Genomic DNA, 19,189 nt, shown 5'->3' on the forward strand with positions numbered 1-19,189 from the left:
GTTGCTCTTGCCAAACTGCTAATTCTCAGGGGGATTGTCTAGCAATTCCCTGTGTTGCCTTTCTTGTATCCTAAAATATATCTCACAGATCAGGCTTCTAAGCTTTATTTGAGGGTAAACTTCTACCATTTTCCTACCAGGACAAGAATTTTTTATTTATTAATTGTGATAATTACTTCCACCCATCCAAATGGAGATGAGACTTACAGATGTTCCTCTTAGGGAGTTTACTACAGTTAGATTAAAATTACTCTTACATCTTTCCCAAAAAAAAAAGCACCGTATAAATCTTTTTCCAAAGGTAGTGAGCTATTGGGATTAACTCCATGACATAAGGTAAAGCAGCTAAGAGTCCTTTTTTAACTGTGTTTTAGCTACTGATTGAGGGATTGCTTCAGAGGTAAGAGGCCTTAAATTTTTTTACCTAGTTTATTTCAAAGTCCCTTTACAACTTTCTTTCATTTAACTCTGACCCTAGACAGACAGCAACAGAACACTTCCAAATGTTTTTATAATGCATTCCCAGCTTGTGGTAGCTAGAGGGTCATCATTATTTATTTTGTGATAGCAGAAGACAGAATCTATCCTGCATTCATACCGGTGTTTATAATATTTTGCTAGGGTGATCTGGGTATTTTAGCATGGTTTTGTTACAGTTAACAAGCAGCCTAGATCTAAGGTTTGTTGGTCCTTTATTCCTTATCTGAACTACTTCTGCCCTCTAACAAAAATAGCATGTGTGTTTAACTGGGAAACACAGGAGGGTTAGACTGAGGTTCTTGCACTCCTAAATTACACCTACTGTTTTATTTCTGTTTTGTGATAAATGAGAGAAAAAATTTTGTGACCTGTTCCTTGTTTGATGACTTTTGTGGGGAAACAAGTATATTGAGCACCATACATAAGCCCCCGTGGATCCTGCTCCTCGCTCTTTCATTTCTTTTATGCTCCCCGTGCTATAATAAACACTTCTGAAAGGCAGCCTGGGCACAGCTTGAGTAATGCAAACACCTTGTTAAAATCCACTGCTGGTGGTGTTATCTAAACAGGTCTGTTGTAGGCATTTGTCTCTGATCAACACACATTCTTGCCCTGTGACATTATTATGGGATGTCATGTCCCTCCTGTTCGGTTTTTAACTGTTTATTTCTTGTACTGTAAAATCAGTCCTTGAGATATTTGTTCTCTTCTGGGGCATTCTGAAAGAGGTTTCTTGTGGTGCCTCATTTTATTGTGATTAAAGACATGACAGTGAAGCATTTCTGTGAGTGCTGGGAAGGCAATGTCTGATGCCTCTTGTGTTTTACTAGGAACTGATTGATTACCTCAGGACATACTCTCACAGTGCAGTGTATGCAACATCAATGTCACCTCCTGTTGTGGAGCAAATCATCACCTCCGTGAAGTGCATTATGGGTGAAGATGGTACAACTATTGGTGAGTCTTTCGAATAGTAAGCATGTAGAAAGGGGAAGCCAAACAGAGCCTCCATCCCTTTGACAGATAACTCAGTCAGTGGACACATTCATGATTATTTCTAAGTACATATTGGGTTGGAGTTTCTGGAGCAATAAACCAGTTTACTATCCTTGACAGATCAGCCTAATAACAGTATAAGGAGTTTCCAGCTAGAGGTAAGTCATCTAAGACACAGTATTGTCTTGTATTGATTTTTAGTTCTGCCTAGCTATTCTTTTTCTTCCCATTGTCTGTCCTTTGTTATTTGCCCCACTGTAAACATTGCTTTCAGAGTATTTTGCTGTGTGTCTTTTACAGTTGTGTGCTGGTTACTGCAGGGCAGTACTTTCAGTTTTCATCTCTAATATAATTTGCTCTTTGCATCTCAGTTAAAGTAAATATGGGAATGTTTCTGAAATCCCTTCTTACGTCGAGAGCTAGAAGCAGTTTTCAAAATCAGTGCATTTAATAGACCAGGAGAAGAAATTCAGCATATTTGTCTTTATAGTCTTAGTTTTTTTATTTCATTATGAAAGTAAAAAAGGGGAAATTTGTACCCATCTCTGTGCATTCAAAGTCATAATCTGAAACTGAAATGGTAGAGCAGTTTGCATGCAGGATACTTTTCCCTCTTCACGGGTAATTAAAAGGTTGTGAGCAGCACACACAGGATAACAGTGTAGTCTGCTGAGGATCTGTCAGTGGCGTTCAGTTTGCAGGCTCTTGGAATTGAAGCTGCAGTATATATTGAGTTCTGGGAGCTTGAGGCATCTGGCCACGAGGTGGTGATGGTGTATGCTTTAGAACTGAATTTGCTTTTTGCTTTTGAACATGGACCAGCTAACCTGTTGGATAACTCTTACAGTGGAAAACCTCACTGGAGAAATGACTTGAGAATTTTTCTATTACAGCAGGTTTCATTTTGTTTGCTTACATTATCTGAGAACAGAGTTAGGTGCCAGCAATTGGTGTTGGTGGTTGCTCAGGAGAGATGTCATCAGTGAAGCCAAATACAGCCAGGCAGCACACTGAGTGCTTCCAAGTGGTCCATTAAAGATACCCATACCAAGAGTTGTCTCCCTGCTCTTGAGTAGGGATATTAACAGATATTAACCAAGCTTCAAATGACATGAAAAGTTGTCTTGCTCTCATCTTAAAAGGGACTGTTTGAGTTCTTTATAGCTGATGATTTGCCAACAATCTGTGGTCTGCTTAGGCGTTGCTTGTTTTGGGTTTCTTCCAGTATCTGTTTTGCTTAATGAAGCAGGAAGCAAGGAATGTGTAACTGATTTCTGTTTGCAGTATTTAAACTCAGGCATTTTTGCCTCTTTCTGAGGCTACAGTGCGGTATTTGTTCAAACCAGGAGAATGGAAGTAACTTCCACTCCAGACTGTTTTCCTGCCATTATGCCAGCAGGATCCATCTGAGCTGAAAGGCAAAACAGATCAGGAACCAGTTTGGCAAAAAATAAACTCAGAAGACGTTTATTGTTCTCATGTTGCTTAAAACACATCAGATACATCCTGCTAATTTAGTGCCAAGGAGTACCAGAATTCCTAGTCACTCTTTCTAATGAGAAAGCAAGTCTATCATTTCAAAGAGGTCTCAGTAAGTCCAATTTCTATAGGAGCTGTGGCAGTTTTTGTAAGTGATGGATGTAACAGCTGGATAGCCAGAACCCTGTCAAATCTCAAAGGATTTCTCAGCTACAGGTCTTATGAAAGTGTTACTGGCTTTTTAAGCATCCAAGTCAACCTTCATCTTTGATAAACACCTCCTAGGATGATTCCTGCATGAAAGTGCTTCTGCGTTCATTTTCTGCAGAGTACTGTTACCCAGTAATGCATTTTTTAATTGCCTTAAGGCTTTAGAGATAATATTCCTTTGTAGACATTTTCTGTGGATGAAGTTGGCAAAAGTTCAGTTGGGTGAATTGAGCAGCTGCTTAGTGGTAGCATGACAAAGTTTTTTCTTTGTTTAAGGGCTTTGGCTAAAAAACTTCTATTTGGATTCTGTGGAATTACAAGTGGGACTCTGGAGGACCACTGCTTGTGGTTGGTTTGAGTATGAGAAAATGAGGACTAGATGGGTGCTTATAATAGTTGTTAGCTGTGGAAGACAAGTGGAGAACAGTGTTAAACTGGGTCACTGGTAAGCACCTCTGAATTGACTGCATATTACAAAAATCTCATTGCTTTTAAATTAGTCAAGCTGAACGAATGGATGAAGGAAATAGATAGGGCAGTGGTTTTACTAGAGCACAGGAGTTGGAGCTGGAGTCAGAACAGTAGATGGCTAGCTCCCAGCCTTGTGTTTTGGGCCATAGATAAATCTTTTAATGGCTTCAAGAATGGTTTCCTGAAAAGAGCCTTTGCGGCTTCTTTGCCTGCCTGCTTCTGTTTACCACATGCTATGTGTAATAGCTGCTGTTCTTCATAGCATCAAACCTTCGTGGACATTTTGATGTCAGATTGAGATAGTCTGTAGCTGAGGAATAAGTAGTAGGAACCAATTAGTGTTTGTAGATTAAAGGGTTTTTTTGTATATCATTTTGCAAGAATATGTAAATTCTCTTAGGTTATTTCTAAATCTAATTAAGCATTTGAAGACTCCAAACTTACAAGGTGTTGTAGTTACTAAAACTTTACATAACTAAAAATGTGAATGTCTCCTTTCAGATTTTTCCAGCAAGCTGCCAGTGATTAAATAGGACTTTAGTAGGAGGCAGCACAGACAAAATACAGATGTTATGAAAAGCTGAGTAGCTGCTTACAGAGAATGTAAGATGGGTGACATGCAAATGTGCTCCATGAATTGGGACAGTAGTTTCTTGAGTCTTGATTTCTGTTCAAACTAATCTGTTAATTCTTTGTAATGTTTGTGCACGTAAGTTACTAGCAAACCTCAGTCACTCTGAAGACATCTGCAGGAATATAATTATGTATGAATACAAGTATATTACTTGCTCCTTCATCCAGACTGCAAAAACTACTCCAACAACCAAAGCAATGGCAGAGCCATGTTACGGGTTCTTGGTAGTGGTGCTTCCAGTATTGCATCTGAAACTCCTCTAAATTATCAGATCAATGTCTGAGAATTTATGTCAGTCCTATTTTACTTGCATTACTTGTAAATTGGGTAGAAGACCATCATGTGGTCTTAAAACATACTTGATCTGTGATCCCTTTCTTCAAAGAATTTCTTCAAAGCAACAGTTGTCCTCAGGAGTGTTGCACATCTTGAGCACATAGACTCTCTTCAAGAGAACTCAGTATCTCATATATCATCACACTTGGCTTTTATATATGGAAGAGCATGGTGAGGAACAGAAAGGGAGAAGGCTTCTTTCTGTAAAAACTTTTGGAGCTGCCTTCCAGTTCGAAGTCACTAGGGTTGGAAACTTTAACTATCAGGAGCAAGTGTTGCAGATGTGTGTCAACAGTTCAATGAATGCTGCTCTTGGTCTTTGTTTAGCCACAAAGATGAATGAACTTCAGATAGTTTTGTAGATAAAGGGACTTTTTAAATTATGATAATAAAAAAGACACAATAAGCAGACTTTTCAGGATCGTAGTATACACAAAGATGACAAATTGGTTCTTGAAATGGAATTCTGGAAAGCTCTAGCATAGAGCCACTTGATTCTTGCTGTTCATGGGGTGTTTGGGTTATTTAAATTGACTGTAGGGAAAATGAGACAGCTTAGTGCTTGTCATGGTAAATGAGATGTTGGGATTTATAATGTTAAGTACTTGACCTATCTTGGTGAATTTTTCAGCATCAGTGATTTGGTTTGAGTTGAAAGCTGGATTTTTTGCCATTACAATCTCTCTGGGTCTGGGAATCCAGCTGGTTCCTTTCTATTATTTACATAAGGGCTAGTGATACATCCTGTACAACTGCAGGAGTTCTGTTAGCACTGTTGCTGTTCAGGACCCAGCCTGTTTGTTGCCCTGATAACATTGCTGGGGGCAAGTGGAAGAAAATTGTAAAGTAACCTGACTGATATGCAGGCAAATCAAAACATGCAAAGTGAAACCAGTCTAGGAACTGGTTAACCACCTTCAGAGATGAAACTTAATTTGCTTTCCTGTGTATTAAAAACTGAAGATGAGTCTTAAATCCAGGTGTATTTTAAGTTTGAATTAAAGCTGGCAGTGCTAATACCTTGTAAAAGAGGTAAACCACTTCCTTCCATGCGCATTAACTCAATAATTGTAATTATACATGTTGACATTTATAATGAGTTTACTGTCTTCCATCTCATTTTAGGAGGCAAATAACCCACACCTAATCGCAGCGCCATACATAACATGTATAGAATAAGGTGTGGATAGACCTTGCCCAAGATGGCACTTAAATTTCGAGCAGTGCATAGTAACAAAGGATTATTATCCTACACAGCTCAATGGAGGTAGCAGTTGCATAGGCCATCCCAGTGCTAAACTGCTGGAAACGATAAGTGACCTTGAAGGCCGTTCAGTCAGGTAGCAGCATACAGTCTGATTGGTATTTGCTATGTGCAACAATGTTGAGCAAGTTAAATCAGAGAAGTTAGTTAAACCAATTATAACCAAAAGGATTAAGAACATACAGCGTCTTGGCAGAGAATTGAGCATAACTGAGCTATTGAGAAGACAGGACCATTGTTATACTGTTAATATGCACAGGGAGAAGCATCCTGAAAAAAACCCCAAGCCTGGTCTGCTTAAATTCTGGAGGAGAAAAGACTGCAATTAGTGTTTTAAGCTCTATGTGGTTAATCAGGCCTGTACAACATCAGTAGTTTAATCAGCTGCCTAATCAGTAAGTTTCTTTAAGTTGGACCTTTCTAACATTACCTTTTTCTCCAAAGACAAGCCAGAACTATATGCAAGTATAAAGCATAAGCAGTAATGAAGGAATAGCCAATGTTTCATCACCTGGAACTGAATTTTAAGTAGCTTATAGTATATTTATAAAGGAAGTCTGTATCTTGATGTTTTTAGCAGTAGATCCACAAATGGAAGCAGTGACTGCTGTTGTACTCAAAGGGGGAAATAAATACTCCTTGTACAAGTTGAGGTCGAAAACATTCAATTAGCATTAACATCGGTTCATTTGAATTTCCTCCAATAATGCACTTGTTAATGAGGTGTTAAATTATCACCTTGGGAACCTGGGACCAGTCAAAACTAATTTGAGCAAAGTGAAAACTTTTTTTGTTGATGCCCTTGAGAATCTCAAGCTGAGCTGGGAAACTGTTGGAAAAACAAATACTCTGGGGGTCATAAAGAGAGTTTCCTGCTTCTCTCTAGGGGTCTAACAGTTTTAAACATCATTCTCTGTATTTGTGCTTCCAGCTGAGGATCTTTTAAATCCAGCTTGTTGCTGCACCCCTACCTCCCTCCCACAGAGCACGGCAAACCTCCAGAAAAATTGCTTGAACGTGGGCTGGGCAGGAGAAATCTTTCAGCCTTTGATGCTTTGAAGGGTGTTTACAGACATTAGCAGAGCTCTACCCTTTATCTTGTACATTGGAATGTGAGAATTCTTCAGCACCTCCTCTTCTGAACTTTATTCAATATTGTGATGTTTGTGCAAGAGCTTATAAACCTTTATAATTGTACACCCGCTTTGTTCATTTAACATTCTGGTTCTTGCTGTTTCTGTTCAGGTGTGAGCTGTCATCCTATGTCTTCATAGCCTAAACACTGATCTGTCACAGCTGAAATACAACTAAGAAAGTGGCTTTGTTGAAATAATTTAATTTTTCTTCATTTCTTACACTGTATTTGATTTAAAACTTGTGGCTCACTTTTTACTCTCAATAGCACATGACATGCTATGTTTCTACAGAATGCTGGTGTGCTGCTCCTACAGATAAAATGAGGAAATACTGGTAGCAGGTCACTACTATATATTGTTAGCAGTAGTGCAACTAAAATTCTTGTAAATCAGTAACATTGAAGTAAAGCATTTCAACAGAAGTAATCAAAAATCAGGTGATATGCACTGTGTCTTTCTTTGGGTTAGTGTGAAATAGATTTCTTAGTGTGGTACATAATTGACTAGAGCAGTATTTTGAAAATCCCTGAATGACCCACACAAGCACCACTTCCTATCATCAGTCCTGGCACTGCAGAAATTTTCTACATAGAAAAATTATTACTAGTATTACAATAGTGCCTGCAGTATACAGACTTCTATGAAGACTATGTAATATGTTTCTATCTTCTTTGGAAAAGAGCAACAGTTGGTAACTGAAACCCTGTCTGTGAGCTCTGTGTGTGTGTTAGGCTATGTGGGACTTGCAGACCAGTTGAACTACTGTCTGTGCCTACTTTAGTGGGTTCTGTTGTACAGTGTGGTTGGCACCAGGTCAACTCATGCTGTTTCACATCAGTGCAGTTGACCTACCACAAATTCCCAAACATAGACAATCTTGACATTCTACAATGTGTACTTTTGTCCTACTAGTGTGCAGATGTTTGCTAATGTTCCAGAATTAATAAACTTCCTTAGATAGTACAGGTTTCATCTTTAAAGGAAGAAGCTGTCTGAAAAACCTGCGTGCCAATTAATGTGTTTTAAGAGCGTATGGCCAGAGGAGAGAGTTGAGATTACTTTAAATAAGATGGAGCAGGTTCTGTTGCAGTCTAACTTCAAGACAAATTGGCTTGTCAGGGACAGGATAAATCAAGCTCTAGAGCTTCTTTCTGCTGTGAGTAAGCTTCTGTTAATGCTCAGGTTATTCCCTAATTGTTGCATAGTGGAAAAAGTGTGGTTACAATACTGCCTACATGGGGGAAAATGTATTACAGAGTATGTATGCTTCTCAAGTTCATGTTGGCTAACAGCTCCTAAGATTTCTCAACTCTTTCTCCATGGTCACTGGGATTGGAAAAAAACCCAAACCAACCAACCAAAAAAAAAAATCCCCACTAGTAAAATGGGCAGTGGAGACCTTATTTGTTCTGCAACTAGTATTTCTGGAACTAAGTACTCTGTGCTAACAGATATGTTAGTCTTACAGAATAACTGTCTGTACCAAGAGCTGAAAGCAGAATGTTTAGTACCTCCAGTCTTTACTGGAAATAGCTTGTCTTTTCTAGGATTATAGCTATATTCCTGACAAATGACTTTTTGTTCAGAACCTGGCATTGTAGAGGCAATTGTGGGTTTGTACGCATGGCTTTGATCTTTCCAAGATCCTTGGAAAACAGAGCTGTTGAGGAAAAAGAAGTCTGTAAATGTCACAGGAGAGACAAGGCCTCCAGGGTTTGGGCCTTTTCAGATACAAAGCCTACTCTTCCACCTCACTGCAGTTCCAGGTGGCAGGATACCAGGAGCTTCTTGCCAAGTACAACTTACTAACATGGGAAAGCTCAACACCCTTCCTGTTGAAATTATTGCAGAGTTTTAGGGTAAATCTGAGAGCACACTGGAGAAGGACAAGTATGGCTGCTATAACAGATGTGCAGTCAGATGTGGCCAGCTCTGACTTAGTGGCAAATTTGCAGGCTATAGCTTTTATCATGAGATGAACTTCTTGACTGTAAGCATCACTGACATCAAAGGAGAAACTTGAATTGTTGTACAGGACCACTTACTGGAATGGATTGAGGTCTTCGCAAAAAGATGTATGAAGACTGTGTTCTGTGAAAGATTCAGGTGCTACCTTCTCAATGTCTTCATATATAAGCTTCCCATTGAAAAAAAAAAGCAAACAAAACCAAGCCAACTCATTCAGAGTGGAAGTTCTTAACTTTAGGACATATTAGTAAAGAGCACGTTCACACTTGCAGCATCCTGTCTCTCCCATTGTGCCTTGTGTTGGGTGAAATCTGTAGCAATATTATTATCTACCCTACCTGAAACCAGGACAGAAGTTCAAGTCATGTTCAAGGACAAAAAGACCTCTGGAACTTACTGTGCTCCATTCCGTAAGTTCCCATTTAGTACCACTGATGAAAAAAAAGTAGGTATCAAGAACAATTCTGTTCACTGCTCTTCAAGGGAGTCTTCTATCAAGAGACATAGTAGAAGGTAGTCTATCTGGCAGGCTTTTTTCTGGATTTTCAAACTAACACAAAGATTAAATACTTCTCATAGTACCTTACAGTATCAGTTACTGATCAAAGCTTACTTCTATGTAGGATCTCATTATTGTCTCAAGCTCACAGAGCCTATTTCATAGTGCCCTGGCATTGTTTCTTTATAGAGCTGGTTTCTGTTCAGTTTGGCCACGAGATGGTACTCCAGTGTTTATGGCTGCTGTCTTCCCAAAGGAGTTTGCCAAAGAGTAGGATAGTCAAACCCTCAGGTGATAGCCCCTCATGGATACTTCACTATCCAGGTAAGAGAATGGATACCCTAGCTCTATTTGTCGCTTTCTAGGTGAAGCTGATTATTGGCTATTTCTAACCAAAGGTGGATATTTTATGGCTGGCTGGTATATCTTTACCACTGAATGACAGGCCTTGCTGTGTTAGAACTTCAGTATTAGTCTAATTGCTTCAGGAACAGTGCTGCTAGAAGCTTTTAAGGTGTTGACATGGAGTGTGACCAGTCAACTGACTTTTGCTGAATGCTGTTTCTTGCACTTAGAGTATTCCCATGTGATCTTATAGTTGAGAACAGCACTTCACTGGCTAATGCAGCTGTAGGGAATGAGGGAGAAGATTGTTGCTAGTCATCTGCAGTTAATTTGCACTGTTTCCTATGGCTGCCTTACCAGCACACTTGTAACAAACGTGGGTAGAAGTGTGGGTAGAGCCTTCCCCAAATTTTCATTCGCAAAGCCTAGCCATGAGTGAGTGAGTGATGAGTGTCTGTGATTTATGTGACATACAAATCCCTCTATTTGGCTGAACTGGCTTTGAGTTTCAGAAGAATAGATGAAGCCCTATGGATGTTGTAAAACTTTGTGCTTCTATACTGGCTTGATGTGAAATTCAAAAACCAATGCAGTTAAAAAAAATTAGTGTTTATGACCAGGTAACAAGAGATTCACAGGGAAGTTAATGCATTAAAGATCAGCCAGCAGAGCCACTGAATAACTGCTCTAAAGTTGAGTACTACTTGGATATCTTGTTCTGTCCAGTCTATGGGTACAGCATATACTCCTTAGCTCCTTAGAGATGTGCCTAATGGCAGGATAAATACACTGACAGACTAAATGTTAATACTGTTCATAACTGTTCCATGAAACTTCACTACACTTCTCTGAAGAATTTTCTTGTATTTGAGAATTTAGGGGAAAGTTGTTTTGCTTTTTTTCTGGACACAAGAGAGCTTAATTCTTCTTTTCCAAGTTGGATTTTGAGAGGTGTTTCCTGTTAACACAGGGCATTCAGTGACATTAGGTATGGTTGTCAGACTCTTCATCCTTTCTAACCCTGAGCTCTTGCTGTAACCTGTGTTCTGTACAATAATTTTTATTGGAATTTAATTATTTTCATTTTTGTAATGCTTGTAACTGTCTTTCTTTGCTATGAGCCCAGTTTGGAGTAGAGGAAGGCTACACGGCTGCCTTTTTGGTGCGATTTTGTCCATTAGGAAGAAGGAGTTAGTAGCTCATAGCCTGTTGATTCTGGATATTATGCTGTAGTATCTTGTTTGAGTCCATAGATTTTGGCACCTAGTTAATTTAGAAATCTTAATACCAAGGGAAACCTTTGGAAAGTGCTATGTAGATAGCAAAATATTCCTATGCAAGTGTTTGTTCTTCGGATGAGTTCTTCGCACAATTCATCATGAAGTGAAGGATTTGAATAACAATGTCTTTATGGAAGCTGGTAAACATGGGGAATTACACTGTGTTCTGGGACGTGGATGTGTATGATCTGGCAGTTTTGATAGTTCTGTTGTGATGGCATTTATTAGAATGGTGGGAGAAACTGCTGCTTTTCAAGCACGATCTTGGATCCATGAGGTGGTGTTCATAAGATAGTTGAAGTTTTGATTTTGATGTATTCAGTGGGATTGAAGGGTTGTTTGACAGCTTGTATGAGGGACTTTGGGAATATTTTTCATAGCCAGAATTTTCTTAACACGGGTTGTAAATGTTCAGTGATTTCCCTTTAGATTTGAGGGCAGCGTTACATGTGGCCACAAGGGCTGTACAATCCATACACATTTGTTTTTCTATAGTAGTAATGTATTGTGCAGTGTTTCACGTGCCTTTTCTGTAAAGTGTTGTCTGTGTAGATCACACCTATTAAACTTAAGCATCGTGCACTACAGCTTTTTGTGGGTTATGGGAAAAAGAAATATGGTTTTCTACACTGTATCTTGTGGTTAATACATGTAGAGAACATCTGTGCCATATAATATAGGGTGAACTCCAGCCTAACAGCAGCAGCATGACAGAACTTGTGCTAATGATATAGAACAGTGCAATAGATGCTTTTTTTATTTGTTCTGTCTCTTTTGAGGTGAATAGTTTTAGAAGAGATCTTATGCTATCACTGTCAATAAACTCGAGATGGAAGAAGTACTTAGAATGTTGCCATTTTTGTTCTCCTCATGCTTGAGCTAAACCTGAATTTGTGTTTTACACTGACTGTATCCTTCTGGTTTTGACTATAGCTGTCTTAAAATGTGGAATTGGGCTGCTTTGCTGTTCTTTTTGCACATGTTAAGCTGGAGGTGATAATCTATCTGGTCTTGTAAGTTTTTTTATATCTGTATCATATTTTACAATTAATAAAGACAGTAGTACTTGCTGACACTAGGTGACTGATACGTTATGTGCAACACTTCCTGATTGAAACATGTGAAGAGGCCTTCATCATATATTTTTGTGTATATTTTTAGTGGCTATTCATATCCTTTATCATCTTCTCTTGTACTACAAAGGCAAAGAGCATTTCTTTACCCCCTTGTGTTGTTGTTTAAAGTCCCAAGGAGCAGTTAGCTTTTATGCTGGCTTCCATTGTAAAAAGAGAGTCTGCACAAAACAGATGGAAACTATAGTTCACACTCTTTGTTGCTATGTTGTAAAGCTACTGAACTGTCTCCATGGAAGTAGATTATAAACATCCTTAATATAATATGCTTTGTCAAAGCTTGCACATTCCTTAGCTTCTAAAGAAATGTGGTGTTTGTATGTGTTCCTGATGTTTTTGCTCTCTGTGGCTTTAATCTGCCATAAAGGCTTGCCAATCTATTTGTGCTTTACAAAGGTTTGAATCCGTTTCCTTCTGTCTCTTCTTCACTGATGCTTTCTCTTATTCTTGGGATTTTTAAGTGCAAAGATGTGCTTTTTAAATTTCAGTGTCCATGATATCATAGTAAGAAGAATATAGAAGGTTTTAAATGTTTGCTTTTCTTGACAATTGTATTAACTTGTCAAGTTAAATTTTATTGAAACTGTATAGAGGTTGGGATTTTTTTCATGGTTTTGACTTCATGGTGAAGGTGACTAGTTCAGAAGAGTAGTTTGACCAGCACACATTTCTATTCCTTCTCTACAGGACACAAGAAGAGCTATCAAACAGGTTGTATACAGCTGTCTTTGCAGTGATTATAAATGCTGTTATCATGACTGTGCATTTGTGATAATACAAAATCTGTCTGAACTAATGTGTAAGTAGTGTTAATACAATTGCACAAATCTTCCCAGTGACTAATATTTAGAGTTAGATAATACATATACCCAGGCAATACCGACTTAATTTCTTTGTTCTGGAGGGATAGCCCTAATCATGTTCTTTAAAATTACTGACTGATCTGAACCAGTGCTTTATAGACTCAACTTCAACATAAAGACTACTGTAAATCATAATTGTTAGGATGCAGTGAATTTCAGCCATGTGACAGCAATGTTACCAGATGCAGTGACCAAGTTGTAAACAAACATGAACATCTATTGTGAATTACGTTTCAAAAATTGCTTTCTGGATTGCCTAGAGTGGGGCTGGGGGTGAGGATGGGAGTTCTTGCAGGCAATGCTGCTGTTCTTTAGCAGGTCCTTCAGCTAGTGTCAGAGTGAAGTTGAGCTGGAAGTGTGCTTTTGTTCTTAATTTCTATCACAGTGGAGTTACTTGGTCTGTCCGTATAGCTATTCTATTTAGCTATGATACTCTAGAGAGAACTTAAGCTGCTTTCAGTAAAAATTCAGCCTGTGGAGAAGTTCTATGTGGAAAAATACTGTGGTGGCTTGTGGGGTTGGAGTTAGGGAACCCTTTTGGGTTCATGAGCCTAAGTCTTTCACTGCAACATTGTTATACAGGGATTGGAACGTATCAGAGGAGATAAGTGTAATGTGACCATGAAATGGAATTGTTGTTTCTGTGCAATTCTTTGCATATAAAATAATTTTGTGTTCAGTCTTATTGATTTTTAGATACACAGTCACATGCTCTCGCTTTGTTGTTCTTTTTTTTAATGGTAAAATAGAGTTTGTGGACAATTTTTTTATCAGCTTACCAGACCAGGCATTATCTTGAATTCTACTTTAAGTGAAAAGGGCTTGTGTGTTTCTGACAGCCTTTTACAGGAGGCAGTGTTTTGGTTTGATTTTGATTGTTGTTGTTGCCTTGGACAAGATCCATTCTTCATCAAAGACAGCAAATCCTCCTACTTCTATCTAGGTGGATTTCCTATGAAGAGTCACGGTAAACACAAACAGAGAGCATGGGATCGTTTGTTCTGTTTTGTGTGAACTTTAAAGTAGAGACAGTTGCTATTTCTGCACTGTCTGACTTGAATCTGGTATACCACTGAGCTAGTACTGGGGGAAAAAATTTCAAAGCAAATTACCAGATACATGAAATTCTAGTAGTCATTAAGGAATCTGATTGCACCAGCAACTGGCAGTCTTTTTAAAGACTTTCCTACGTCTTAAAGAAACAGGTTTCTTTAATGCAAACTGCATTTTGACTATGCAGAGAAATGGCAAGAGACTGTGTTATGATTCCCCATCTCTTGAAACTGAGTTCTTGAAATAAATTGCAAGTTGGCATTACATTTGAGGACATGGCTGTCTTTTACATGGGTAACTCAAATGGATTCTTTATGCAGTGTGGATTTACTGTTTTGTAATTTCTGTATCTTTAAAATCAAGGGACTGCTGACAATAAACAATGGAAGCAATTCATTTTAGTTTGTGTGCTGCCTTCCATAAGATAAAAGCCTGTGTAAATGTGAAGGGGAATTGCGGTTGGATTTGGGGCCTGTGTTTTGGGGGATTGGGTTTTTTGGGGTTGATTTGTTTGGTTGAGAGAAGAATCAGTCCAGGTGAGCTTTTGCAGAGGTTGGCCTAGGGGGATGTATGTCCTGCAGAATAGTCCCTCCCTCTTCTTTAGGTACTGACTGCGCAGACTTCAAAGACTGCTTGAGGTCAGCAGATCATTTCCTCTAATTATCACACAAGGAATCTGAGATGGTAATGGCTCTGTATCCCTGTTGTGTGTCACTTTCTTATCTATACAGAGGAAAAGGGCAGTTTTTAAAATCAGAGGGGGTAAAATCACTGCAGCTCAAGTGTTAAACCTTGTGACAGTTACTGCTACAAACCCAGTGGTTCTTAAGATCTCCTCTAAAGGTTGACAGATGTAAACACATGCGTTTTGTTGGATTACAGGCAGATTAGGCTGTTGGCATCTCTTTAGCTGTGAACTCCTGAGGACTGTATGTACCTTATAGAACAAATAAACGGTCCAATGGAAAAGCTGTAGGTTCAGAGGGCTGATCTCTTCAGGAACCTGAGAGCAAATGTGTGTGGGGTGCTGTTATGGCCAATGCATCAACTGATGAACTGCACAAACCAGCACAAAAATCCACACACTTCAGTGACAAATATGTGGCATGTCTCAAATGCCAGGCATGCATAGGAATTATGCTGGTATTAAGACAGCTGAAATATTTCCATATTAAATTACCAGTAATCCTGACTTTTGGATGTACCAAAGAGTTGTGTGTTGTTCCTGTTGTGGAGCAATATTTTAAATGGGAGAAATTTGAAAGTTCATCATATATTTTTGTGTATATGTTCATCATGGCTGGGCTTCACAAACGAAGATTTGGGAAGGGCACTACCCAAGTTTGTTGCAAGCGTGTTGGTGGCTGAAAAGGCCAATACAAGACAGACATGTCCGGTTGCAAAAGACTCCTTAGGTGGTATATTCTGCGAGGCGCGATTCTTTCTGCGTTGTCTTGTCTCCTCAAGGGTGATCCTGTGTGTGTTCTCAAGAGCATCAGCAGTGTTATAGATGGTGTGTCTCCAGACATCCCGATTGGAGGCCAGAGTAGACCAGTTATGTTGATCAGTATGGCCAAGGCTGAGATGTTGTTTCAGGGAGTCCTTGTATCTTCTCTTCGGGGCTCCTCTCTTGTGGCAGCCAGGGGCAAGTTCACCATAGAGCAGGATCTTAGGGAGGCGGTGGTCCTTCATCCTGGAGACATGCCCTGCCCAACACAGCTGTGTTCTCAGCAACATGGCCTCAATACTTGTGATTGCTGCTTGTTCTAGAACAGATGTATTGGTCACTTAATCTGACCAGTGGATGTTTAGGATTGTACGGAGGCAGCGTTGATGGAAGCGTTCTAGGAGATGCAGGTGGTGGCAGTAGATGACCCATGATTCAGATCCATATAAGAGAGTAGACAACACTATGGCTCTGTAAACACTGATATTGGTACTTTTCTTCAAGTGTTTATATCGCCAAACTATTTTGTATATATTATATATATTTTTATATATAAAAATTGTATGTATGTATATAAAATTTAACTTGACAATAGTCAGTGTATTCCATTGGTTATATTTTTATCAGAATGCTGAAAATATATGGTATTTTTAAAAATGCTAGTTAGTGCACCCATGATGTTGCATAGCAGTGGAGCCTTTAAAAAGCTGTCTTCCCCAGAACTGTACTGAAATTCACTTCATTATCGCTCACACAAAGCTCAGCAAAATTGATTGTTGGTGCCTTTTGTGTTTTTTGTTGGTTGTGGGTTTTTTGGGGGGGTGTCCCCTTGTTTCATTTAATTACATCTTAATGCAGATACCAGTCCATCTGTGTGTTAAGAGGGACTAAAGTGTTTCGGTTAATAAAATAGGTTAATTCAGTTGCTGGCTCTAAAAAATTCAGATTAATTAGGAAATCTAAGTCGCAAACTAGAAAGAAGAGTCAATAAAACCTACATGAAAGCTGTTCAGACATGTTTGTCCTTGGAGTTGTATTACATGATTTGATATGGTGTTAATTAGAAGCTGATACCACCTCTTCAGTCACTTACTGGAGCAGGAGGTTGATCAAGAGTAAAGTTCTGGACATGCTACAGTCTGGTTCAGCATTGGTGTAAGTGCTGCCATAATTAGGAGTCGATCATCTGTTCCATGGTGTAGCCTATGTTCTTTGGCTTTATTTTTCCAAGTACTGTGTATCAGTTGATATTGGTGGTTCTGAATGTATTTTCTTTGTGTAAGGACAAATGGCTTCAGTTGTCTTTAGCTTGATTGGTTGGACTGACTGGTTTCTGTCTTCACTTCTTTTTCATTAAAGTAGCTTTAATAGTAGTGGCAACACTAATGCTTTATAGCTGTCCGGGAATCTCAAAAAAGATGATTTTGTAGTAAATTCTGTGTATAATAACACAGAGTTGGAGAGAACAATATTGTACAAAAGAAGAACAGTGGAAATGTTTCCTTATCAAGGTAAGACTAATTGGCATGTGTTGGAAAACAAATAAAAGCCTCTGCATTGTGAAGGACATTGAGCTTTCTCTTGTGTGCACCTTTGCACACTGAGTGCGAGTTGCTGCACTCCTGTGTCTGTGGGCTTTGGAAAAGCCTGCAAAATCTCTTGAAGGCTACTGCATAGGTGCCAGAACTGCTCAAACTCTGAGAAAAGTTTTAAGTGTTAGTAAAAATAGATCTGTATCTGTGTGTCTGTAAAAGTTTATCAGTTGCTGTCTCCATTGTGTTATGTCCCCACTGCATGTGCTCATTAAGACCAAACAACAAAGAGATTTTCCTGTGATATTTGAAGTTCTGGTGGGGCTGGACCCTGGTATCCTATGGTAAGAGCCACCCTTGCTTGTTCAGACAGAGAAGACAACTTATTCTTTCCCTGTGAAGCTTTTTATTCGTGCACAGAACTATGCTTCTTAGAAGAACTGAGAGATCTTGTACTTTATCTTCTGCACTTTTTTTCATGAGTTGTGGTCATGTGGTCATGAGATACTTACTTCAGCTCCTGGAGGTGATGAGCAGAAATGTATGCCATTTGTGCAGAGTCTGAAATGTTGTTCAATTGTATGTTTTTTTTTTTCTTTTCTATGATGCTTTACTTGAATATATTTTTCTTCTAAGGCTGTAAATCACATATGAAATATAATAGAATCTATGTAGCATCCTTTAGGCAACTGCTAGATGAAGAAAAGAATGTATTGATTGGATCTTAGTTAGAGAGAGGGTCAATCGAGTAAACTGAGCTAAGCCATTTTTTAATATGTTTGTTATCATCATGGAACTGAAATTATGTGAATGTTTCTGTTCCACCCTGTTAGATGTAATTCCTGGAAATGGTCACACTTGGGATTCCAGCTCACCTTTCATTTCCCAGGCTAGATAGTTATTCTAGCCTTTCAGGATGAACAAAATATTCTGGTGTTATGAAAAGAGGATGTGTTTCTTAACCACTTCATTAAAAATGTGCTGTTGAAAGAAGGGGAAGCTGAAAGTCAATCCTTGACTTGAAAGCAGGCTCAGAAAATGCTCTGAGTGTTCAAATAATTACTGCTTTTTATTTGACGGAGTTTGAAACTCAAGTGGAAATTTAGTATGTAGTGAAATTCATCCAGTTTCTTGCACTGCTCAAAGTGAAGGTACCATTTGGTTGTATTGCAATTTGTGTAATTACATGGCAGGGTCCAGTCCTCTGAATTACTCCAGTATAATGGGCATGAGTTTCCAGGTATCAGAGGAGTGTCAACCTAGTAGTGTTTTGGTCTATAAGAGACGGCTTTCAGTTCTTCTTTCGCTTTGCTTATGAACTAACTTTTAATTCTCTGTGCTTCGCAACCCTTACTTATTAGTCTTCCTCCCAGAATAAATGTTGCTACTCCTGCTTTTGAAATGCAAAAATGCAAGCCAGAAGAGGTGCCTACCAGAGCACTGAAGGTCCACTATAGTTTTCTTTAAAGGCCTGGAACATAGGTAGCATTTTAATGCAATACAGCTACTTTCCCTGTAAAACTTATGATGAAAGGAATCTATGCAAAAAACTTAAAGTTTTTTAAAATTCAAAATGTTTTTATTTTTTTTTTTAATTGTGTATCATCAATGTCCTCTGAGAGACTTTGCTACGTTTTTAACAACTGGTCCCTTCCACTTCTGTGAGCCTAATGAATCCTGGAGCTGCACAGTGGGAGTCTTGACAGACTGGAAGTTGCATTAAACAGCTTTGCGTTTTTATTGAAAACATTGTCCTTGGTTCAAAGGAAAGGTAATTATTCTGCCTTGGAATGATAGCAGCCCCTCCTTTATTGACAGCACAGCATCTGGTTGTGATAAATTACATGGCCCTGGCAAGGCTACAGCTTTTTGGTAGTGATGGGTGACATAAAAACTTCGTGTCCAGATTGATAGAAAATAAGAAATAAAGATTGTTTATGCAAATTACATACTTCCCTCTGTTTGGTGTCATGGTTTAACCCCCAACGAGTCACAAAGCTTTTGCTTTTTTTACCGTCTGCTAGATGTACCTCTGAAGGAAAATTTCAGAAAGCAAGATAGTG

General features: G+C 38.8%; 1 protein-coding gene across 1 annotated transcript in view; it reads left to right on the top strand.

The window, feature by feature from the left end:
• Positions 1 to 19,189, top strand: part of SPTLC2 (serine palmitoyltransferase long chain base subunit 2) — a 74,840-nt gene that overhangs the window by 31,233 nt on the left and 24,418 nt on the right. The window contains exon 9 of the mRNA XM_051806370.1: positions 1,311 to 1,437. Coding sequence (XP_051662330.1) covers positions 1,311 to 1,437 — 127 coding nt within the window. The remainder of the gene's footprint in view (positions 1 to 1,310; positions 1,438 to 19,189) is intronic.

The sequence above is a fragment of the Manacus candei genome, unplaced genomic scaffold (assembly GCF_025592945.1).
Source record: "Manacus candei isolate 608988 ecotype Guabito, Panama unplaced genomic scaffold, ASM2559294v1 h1tg000067l, whole genome shotgun sequence".
In the NCBI taxonomy this organism is placed as follows: Eukaryota; Metazoa; Chordata; class Aves; order Passeriformes; family Pipridae; genus Manacus; species Manacus candei.